Source organism: Thamnophis sirtalis, unplaced genomic scaffold, assembly GCF_051295495.1.
Source record: "Thamnophis sirtalis isolate CommonGarterSnake01/CBP01778 unplaced genomic scaffold, rThaSir2_p1.2 scaffold_14, whole genome shotgun sequence".
NCBI lineage: Eukaryota > Metazoa > Chordata > Lepidosauria > Squamata > Natricidae > Thamnophis > Thamnophis sirtalis.
In genome coordinates this window covers 38,130,338-38,140,355 of record NW_028261394.1, presented here as the reverse complement: position 1 = coordinate 38,140,355, position 10,018 = coordinate 38,130,338, and the positions used below count along the sequence as shown (strand labels likewise).

Genomic DNA, 10,018 nt, shown 5'->3' with positions numbered 1-10,018 from the left:
TCCAAATTTGAGAAGAACCTACTGTCCACTGTTACCTGGTACCCATTCTTGCCAAAAGAAAAAGAAAAATCAGAAGAAAAAGACAGCTTTTTCCCTTGCCCGACCTTTTACTTTTAAATGAAATATAATCTTCTGCCACCAACCAAGTTACCCATTTTTGATTTACAGGAATATGTCAGGTTAGGATTACGGTTAGATAGGATGTAGAATGTGACTGTTTCCAAGGTGTCCTTTAAGGCAGCTTTTCTCAACCACAGTAACTTTTAAGATGCTGAGGTAGAGAAACTTTTTTTTAAAGAACATTTAAGATAGGGGTGTCCAACCTTGGCAACTTTTAAGACTTGTGGACTTCAATTCCCAGAGTTCCTCAGCCAACTGGCTGGGGAATTCTGGGAGTTGAAGTGCACAACTCTTAAAATTGTCACGGTTACATATTTCTCCTCTAAGGGGAAACTGAAGGAATTTGCCATTTCAGGATACTGTACAGGACTTGACATCCCAAGTCAAGAGAATGGAAATGAGACTGGTTAGAATGGGTTTTAAGATAGTGGATTCATTTTTCTATTGACACTTGATCCTCAGCATGGATTTCTGATGTGCTTGCAAAAAGAGGAAATTTGGGGGTATTTCTTTAAGTATGTGCACTCATACTAAAAAAAAAAAAGATCAATATTTTATCCTCTTTTTTATTAGAACAAACCATCTGTTTATTGTAACCTGGTTAGGCTCTGTTACGAATTACCCAGGTTAAAATTTCATTTTGGATTTTCCCTTTCAAGCCATGGTAGCTGTTTTTTTGTTAATTTTCATTCTTCATAACAGATCATGCCTCTTTAATACACTACAAGAAAATCGTGAAAGTGTACGCTTACAGTATATAACAGCAGTGAAGTTTCTGTTGAAGTTAATTTGTAGGCACGTAGTTTTTTTTTAAATGCACAAGGAATAAATAAGTGTATTTTCTGTATGTAATCTTTAACTCACACCGTTAAACAAACTCGGAGAATTTTTATAATAAGAAATTAAGGGACTAGTCAGTACTAAAAGAGTGACATTACCTTTATTTGCACAAGAAGCCAACCGATTTTAAACTGACATTTTTCAGTCTTGAGCCTGAAAGAGGTTTATTGATCATGTTACTTGCCTTACGGGGGGGAAACCAGTGTTGAGATGTACCTTATTTGGGTTCCACCACAAAACCGCGCTCGACTAAACCGCGTAGCTGACGTCATCAACAGGGCGACAACAGCGCGGAGACAGAAGCATGCTGTAAACGCTAAACCTAAAATTAACACCTAAACCTAACCCCCCCTAAACCTAATCCTAAACCTAAACCTAACCCTTAACCTAATCCTAAACCTAACCCTAACCCTTAACCTAACCCTAAACTTAACCCTAAACTTAACCCTAAACCTAACCCTTACCTTAAGTTGAATCAGCTTGCTTTCAAAGCGCTATTTAAAGCGCCCTTCTTTCTCCGTGCTCGCTGTTGTCGCCCTGTTGATGACGTCAGCGACGCAGTTTAATCGGGCGCGGCTTAGTTGAGCGCGGTTTTGTCGTGCCACGCCTTATTTGGATGTCATGAGTTTCCTTTTTTTTTAAAATCAAAAAGCACTTTTCAGATATATAGCATGTCTTTTCTCAGTTTTGGTAAAATGATGTTTAGAACTCGCTAATTATCCTGTTTGTTTTAATTTATGTAGGAGCCAAACTCAGTGCTCCAAATTAAAAAGTCGGCTTTAGTTCCCAGTTCTTACAAGATAAACTTCCAAGTATAAACGTTTATACTTCCAAGCTGTAGTTATTTATATACTCTTGGTTAGGGAGGCAGAGTTTATCAAGAAGAGTTAGAGAGCCAGCTTATTCCGTGGTAGCCTCCAATTATATTCAACGTATTGTATTGAATACATGCTGCGCTAAAGAATCAGCCTGCTTCAAGCCGAACCGCACCCAGTTGTAAAACTCTGCCATGGACAGTAAAATAAAATATGGAGAAGTGGTTGAAATCACATTTGCACTCACTGGATATCTGTGCACGACAAGTAGTATTTAAGTAAGGCGCATATAAAAAAATAACCCCATAGAAAGCAAGCCCAGGTTTGTAATTTTTTTTCCCCCTAGTAAATGCTAGCCTGTAGATGGTTTAGTTTTGATATATGCAGATGTTATGCGAACATGGCTTGAACCTTAATGGATGCAGAAGTACATCAGACATCTAGGATACGAGAAGCACCCGTGCAATTCACTCTCTGCTCTCCTGTCGGAGTAGACTCAGTCTCGGCTCATTCCATAAGATTGCTTTAAATAGCTTACCTGGAAAACAATATTATACTTAACGGGGCCCTGCTTCCCACAATTAAGTATGGCATTAACAGCTTTGGCCGAGAGACGGTATTCTACCGCTTCACTCCACGGCGTCTTTGAGAGGGACCAGTGAAGTGACTGTCGGTTTCTGAATTTTAAAGCTCTTATTTAATCCCTAAATAAATGAATAAACTGTACAGTTGGTGCTCAAAGTAATGTTAAAAAATATATTTAATAGACTTTTGCATTTGATATTCATGAGCATGGATACATTTATATTTTTTTAAAGGAAAAAATTGTAATACGATGGCACTGCTTTTTATAGCCAAAGTATAAAACGTATAGAAAACTGACATGTAGAAGATCACAGACTTGTTGTTGTTCTTTTATTTTTATTTCTCTCTCTCTCTCTCTCTCTCTTATTGTATCTTACTGATTGGATGGCTTATTTTGTAAGATCCGCACATTAAACTGCATGCCTTAAACTCTCTTTAGATTTGTCTGGTTTAGAAACGACGGACACAGGCTTTGTATACAGCTAATTTGACTACCTTACGAGATACTGAACAACGTTAGAATAATTTATTTTACTTTTACAGAAGTTTTGTCATGTATTGACTAATTGTATTTTGGTAATAAACTCCTTTGTTGATTACATCAGTAGCATGCTCTTGATTTACTGTGAGATGAACCACTCGAAAAGCGAACAGAGCAAAGCGGTGAAACTCCCATTTTTCTGTTGGTTTAAAAAAAAATGCATAGCCAGCAATCTTGTTAAAGAGCAAAAATAGATGGCGATTTTGCTTTGTTTTCCATGGAAACCCTCCCCAGCGTTTGCAACCTGAAAGGCATTCTACAAAGAAATATGAATTGGTCACAGAAGATTTAAAAGTACAAAAGAAACCGGATCCCCCCCATCCGTTAGTTCTGCATCTGGAGCCAAGTTGCAACTGGGAACCTTAACAATAGTTCTACTTACTTAGAGAAATTATGAAGTGTAGCAATTTAATTCAACATGGGAAGACCATGCCAACCCATGGCTGAATCACACTTTGTTCCAAAAACTGCCACTACGTGGGTTCACCTCACCTAATGTGACTAGGACCACCTTTAGTGTTGGTTAATAATGGTTCCGAGGGAACTGGGATCACACATGCTTAATCCAGACTAGGATGTTTCAATCCTCTGTTGTCAGGGATGGGCCTTTGGGCAGCTACCTAAAAAGAAAGGAGAAAGAGAGAGAGATATAGTTTTGGATGGATGGATAGATAGATAAATTGATTTGTTTTGGATGGAGGATGGATAGATTGATTTGTTTTGGATGGATGGATGGATGGATAGATAGATAGATAGATAGATAGATAGATAGATAGATAGATAGATAGATAGATAGATAGATTTGTTTTCGATGGAGGATGGATAGATAGATTGATTTGTTTTGGATGGAGGATGGATGGATAGATAGATAGATAGATAGATAGATAGATAGATAGATAGATAGATTTGTTTTCGATGGAGGATGGATAGATTGATTTGTTTTCGATGGATAGATAGATAGATTGATTTGTTTTGGATGGATAGATAGATTGATTTGTTTTGGATGGAGGATGGATAGATTGATTTGTTTTGGATGGAGGATGGATAGATAATTGATTTGTTTTGGATGGAGGATGGATGGATGGATGGATAGATAGTTTTGTTTTGGAGGATGGATGGATGGATTGATAGACAGATAGATTTGTTTTGGATGGAAGGATGGATAGATAGATAGATGCATGCCTAGCTAAGAGGTAATACCAAAGGTGCTTTTTCAAGAGGCAACTGGACTTTCTTGTTTTTCTTTGAAGACCGTTCACTTCTCATCCAAGTAGCTTCTTCAGCTCTGATGGTGGTGAACGGAAGGATTCTGGCCTGGTGTAGTTCCAGGTTCTCCAAGGCCAACATTTCAAGCCTGGGATCCCGGGGATACCCTCTGGCGACCTTCTGACAAGCAAAGGCCATGGGGAAGCCAGATTCCCTTAACAACCGCGGGCAGGAAGGTGCTGAAATGGGGCAAAGCTCCCTTAACCGTCTCACTTCACTACCTGTACTGGAAGCTCTACCTTTCCCACGTGGATCGCAAGAAAAGCAGCGAGGATGCGCGCAAGCCGAGGGAGGAGGGTCTCGTTCCTGCGCGTGGGAGTAGCAGCGCCTATCCACGCGTGTGCGCGTCCAGCGGACCCCCTAAACCCGCCTGTTGCACCGGCCCTTGCTTTGCATCCTCCCCCGTCCATGCACAGCCAAGCCCGGCTGGCTCCTCCTTTCGCCCCGGCTGCGCTCCCGCCCGCCTGCCCGCCTCCCTTCCTCCGGCGCCCAAACAGCCGAGGCCGCCTTTCCAGGAACGTCGCCAGCCCTGCGCCGCCGCCGCCGGCAGGTAGGTGGATCCCGCCGCTCCGAGGCTCCGCGGGCGGGCAAGGCGATGGGGTGGCGGTGGGGAATCGCGGCGGAGGCGCTGCGGGGCTGGGCCGGGCTAGGCCGGCTGCGGGAGGGACCCGAGAAGCGGCTGGCCCGGGCCCTGGTTCGTGGATGCCCTGCCGCCCTGGTTGGTGGTGCTGCTGCTGGAAAAGACACGTGTAGGGATGCTGCTCGGATGTGGTCTTCGGAATCGGGGTCTTTTGAGGCTCCCCTCCCCAACGACGCCTGCATTTGGCCCGCGTAGATCAGGATCGGCCCCTTTGCGGCGACCCAGCTTCCTGCACGCAGACATCCCACACACCCTCTGGGTCTGCATTCACACGTGCACTGTGCCCCCCTTTTTTGCTGGGCATCGCTCCAGAACCATCTTCGTGCACGCTGTAACTGCGTTCGCACGACTGAGCTGCAAAAAAAGGGAGAAGGGTCTTGTCTTGTTAGCTCTGTAGGTCGTGGGAAATGGGCCCTGTGTGGAAGCGGTTGAGGGCCGTTCAGGCACCTGGACAGACCGGAATGGACACCCCACCCCCCCAAAAATGATTTCCATTAACCCTGGCTTCCTTTAGCCATGATGCCCTCTTTCTGTCAACCTCCTAGGCAAGTTCATGACACAAACTTGGGGTTCGTGTGTGTGTGTGTGTGTGTGTGTGTGTGTGTGTGTGTGTGTGTGTGTGTGTGTGTGTGTGTGTGTGTATTGTGTCACAACCCCTGGTATGCCCAAATATGGGAAAGAGCATACTGCTTCCCTTTTCTGTCTATCCACTCACTCTGGGAGCCATCCAGACAGAAAGCCATTTTTTTAATGCTGCCTTGTTACATTTGTGTTGCATTTGTGCTGATAAATAAATAAAGGGAGACTAGCCTAGATCTATTTCAAGCTATTTAGCTCTCATCAGCTAGCCATACCCTTACTGGGATTTGAACCTGGACTGTATTAACATAACTGCCTAATATGTAATACAGGCCAGCTTTGATTCCCAGTAAGGGTATGGCTAGCTGTTGAGAGCTAAATAGCTTGAAATAGATCTATACTAGTCTCCCTTTATTTATTTATCAGCACAAATGCAACACACACATACATACACATATATATCCCTTCATTTTTGAAGAATTTATTTTAATTTTATTTACAAATATGCATAGATCGAATACATGCCTTGTCCGAAAAAGTAACGGGACAAAGAATTCTGACCATAAAATCAATCCATACAGCACCGGTTGTTATTATGTACAATCAGTCTGCCCATTGGGTAGCAGTTTCAGGAATTAAAATCCTCCTCCTGCCTGGCCAAATGCATATTAATCCCCCAGATATGCCCCTTGTGCTCTGGATGCTACTTTGACAGAGGAAGCCTAGAATAGAAATTTCTTTCCATCAACCAATGATAGACAAAACAGCACTTCCTTCTCCCTTTCTATTGCAGGCTGCTTATTTAAACGTTGAGTTGAACTTAGAACCTGGCCATGCTATGATCACGTCCTGTGTCTTGGCAAAAGCCCAGAAGCTGTTTGTCCCTGCTTTCACCTTTGATGGTTTTTGAAACTTCAAACTTTGGCGACCTAATCCTAACCCTAAGTGGATTTTACCCCAATAGCAATAGCAATAGCAGTTAGACTTATATACCGCTTCATAGGGCTTTCAGCCCTCTCTAAGCGGTTTACAGAGTCAGCATATTGCCCCCAACAACAATCCGGGTTCTCATTTTACCCACCTCGGAAGGATGGAAGGCTGAGTCAACCCTGAGCTGGTGAGATTTGAACAGCTGAACTGCAGAACTGCAATCAGCTGAAGTAGCCTGCAGTGCTGCATTTAACCACTGCGCCACCTCGGCTCTCTATGGGATTTTACCATGTATTTTTCCAGGAAACCTAGATAAGGAAGACTCAAAAAGCATGCATCCTCCTAACCATACCCCCTAGACTCCGAATCAGGAGTGAAATCTAGCAGGTTCTGACAGGTTCTGGAGAACCGGTAGCGGGAATTTTGTGTAGTTCGGAGAACTGATAGCGGAAATTTTGAGTAGTTCGGAGAACCGGTAGCGGAAATTTTGAGTAGTTCGGAGAACCGATAGCAGAAATTTTGAGCAGTTCGGAGAACCGGTAGCGGAAATTTTGAGTAGTGTGGAGAACCAGCAAATGCCACATCTGGCTGGCCCCAGAGTGGGTTGGTAATGGAGATTTTGCAGTATCCTTTCCCAGGAGTGGGGAGGAAATGGTGACTTTGCAGTATCCTTTCCCTGCCATGCCCACCAAGCCACGCCCACAGAACCGGTAGTAAAAGAAATTGAATTTCACCACTGTTCCAAATCCATTGGCAATGTCCATTTTGCTCTCCAAATTCATGGAGACATAACCCTAAGTGGATTTTATTTTATTTTTTATTTTGTCAGGAAACGTAGTTTTGATTGTTAGCCATTGCAGTCATAAGGTCAGCCCCTTACGTGACTGGAACCAATTTTTCTACTGTTTTTATGGCGGTTGTTAAGCGAATCATGTTTAGTCCCAATCATGCTATCATCAAGTGAATAATGCAGTCGTTAAGTAAATCCATTTTCCCAAATTGATGTTTTTTTACTGAAAGCATGCTGAAAACATAACGAAAACATGCTCATGTGATTATAGAACTTTGAAATTTTATTATCTCTCCTTTTAAAATAAATTACGCAGGAAATAATTATTTAATTTCCATACTTGACATTCTCACTTCCTTGTGGTAACTTGGTATTAAAAAGTCCTTGTAGAAATGAAAATCCCATTTGGAAGTTTGTCTTGATATATTAGTTACTACAAAACTAAAATATTTTTAGCAGAAAGGGACTAGTATATCAGGATAAAATTCCAAATAGTAGGAATTTACATGTTTCTATTGTTATGGATCTACTATTGGTAGTCCTCAACTTACAACCACAATTGAGCCCAAAATTTCTGCTGTTAAGTGAGACATGCTAAGTGAATTTTGCCCCATTTTACAACTTTTGTTGCCTCAGTTGTTAAGTGAATCACTGCAGCTGATAAGTTAGTAACCCGGTTGTTAAGTGAATCTGACTTCCCCATTGACTTTGCTTGTCAGAAGGTCACAAAAGAGGATCACCTGATCTTGGCAACAGTCATAATATGAACCAAGCCTCTGAATTTTGATCATATAATCTTGGAGTTGCTGCACAGATTGTACCTGTGAAAAATGGTCATAAGTCACATTTTTCAGTGCCTTTGTAACTTTGAACAGTCACTAAACAAATTGTTGTAAGTTGAGGACTACCTGTATTGTACCAAGCTTCCAGAAAAGGAAAAGGAAAAAAAATCACAATATTTTGCTTTTATTCTATCTTCTTTGTGCCCTGTCTGACAGATCTGAAATCTCAAATGAGCTAATGTGTTTGAGGATCGTGTTTATTTCTCTAATTTATTTGTGACAGGAATAAGCCAACAAGATGATTAATTGCTCTGCAAGAAAAAAAAAAATTTCTGCAGCGTTAATGTTCAAAGCCTGCCATTTTCTGTGGAGTGTGAATCTTTACTTCCTGGTGTACATTTTAAAGAGGAGGAGGAGGAAAAGAAGAAGGATTGATTGATCATTAAATGGATGTTTAATTAACACCTTTCGTAATTTTTGTTTGTAAATATGCATATAGGAACCAGACGAAGTATAATGTGTGAATGTTATTGACATCATGACAAGTGTTAGACATAGAAGAGGAATAAAAAGCACCAATGTTCCACAAGATTGTCTGTCACAGGACAAAAACTGGAAACTTAACGAGAAGAGCGTAGCTGGTAAGTCACAATTGTGTGAAAGAAAAATTAAAAACAATTTTTGATCACTTTTTCACCATTTTCCGCTTTGATCTCCTCCTCTCCTTTTTTTAAAATCTTTATTGTTTTTGTTGCTTTGCACTTTGTCTTCATTTGAAACTAGATGGCGTCCTTTTTTTATATTAAAAAAATAAATTATAATAAGTATTTAGGGTGTCCCAAACGTTTCAGTGCAGTTTTAGGACACCCTGTATAAAGGTATTATTCTCATTTTGCTCCTTCGTCATTATTTTATTGCTGTATTATTTCTGTTCTGTTTGCACTGTTTTCCTTTTGTTCCTTTTTATTACTGTAAGCCCCACGGCGAGATAGGCAGCAAACACGTTTAACAAACAAGTAAGCAAACAAACAAACAAATTGAATCAAATGAATGGTGGTAAAAATAATTTTAAGCTTACAAAACCTGTCATTATTGAGGCAATATTACCTTTTTTAGCAATAGCACTTAGACTATATACCACTTCATAGTGCTTTGCAGCACTCTCTGAAGGCTTTACAAAACCAGCATATTGCCCCCTAATAATCTGGGTCCTCATTTTACCGACCTCGGAAGGATGAAAGGCTAAGTCAACCTTGAGCCAGTCAGGATCGAACTCCTGGCATTGGGCAGAGTCAGCCTGCAATATTGAATTCTAACTACTGTGCCACTGCTGCGGCTCCTTTTTTTCAACAACATGCAAACAAGAAATGAATGATTCCATGCAGAAATAGTAATTTTAAGAAAAAGTCATGAGTTATTCTTTTTTCCAGTATTCTGTTACATTAAGACACGATGTTTGCCAGAGGGCACCAGAATTTCCACCTAAATGAAGATCTCTTTGTCTGGTTTTGCAAAGAACATCTCTGATTTCAGTTTGCCCCTCTTGTGCATTACAAGTGATCCTTGGCATAACCAATCACTTACCGACTGTTCAAACGTTATGAATGGACCACTGCAAAACAGTGTATAAAATTGGGTCAGTCCCTTGGATGACCTACTTTATGGCCACCGTGACTTTATTGTCAGGCCTGAAAGCCCTTCAGGCCTGCCACATTTCCCACATATATGGGAAAATGGGAGGGGGGGATTATATGGAGTATGGGAGTTACATCGTCAAAATAACATTCCTTTCTCAGAGTCAAGGTCATCTTGCCCTGCACCGGCAGTGGTGTGACTGGGAGACATCTCCAGTTGGGACAGTACCTGATGGGACCATGTGACGGACATGTGGGTGCTGGGCAAGGTCTTGAACTTTCACTTGGGTGGGGGGAAAAAACCTGGAAGCTTTCAGATTCGGGTTCTCCCAGATGTGCCAATATGACATCTCTAATAAAGTGGAACTTGGAGGAACTTGGAGGAAACTCCAAGTTTGTTGGGGGTATTACTAGGAACCCCGACATTAATAGTATAATGGGTAAATATCATAAGCATTTACTTATACTCTATCAAGATAAAACAACCAGAGTCTTC

At 41.4% G+C, this 10,018-nt stretch overlaps 1 protein-coding gene across 1 annotated transcript in view; it reads left to right on the top strand.

Moving 5' to 3' along the window:
* Window positions 1–4,608: 4,608 nt before the first annotated feature.
* The window catches only part of DPY19L3 (dpy-19 like C-mannosyltransferase 3), a 38,418-nt gene continuing 33,008 nt past the window's right edge, over window positions 4,609–10,018 (top strand). The window contains exons 1-2 of the mRNA XM_087728484.1: window positions 4,609–4,717; window positions 8,388–8,529. Coding sequence (XP_087584610.1) covers window positions 8,427–8,529 — 103 coding nt within the window. The 5' untranslated portion in view covers window positions 4,609–4,717; window positions 8,388–8,426. The remainder of the gene's footprint in view (window positions 4,718–8,387; window positions 8,530–10,018) is intronic.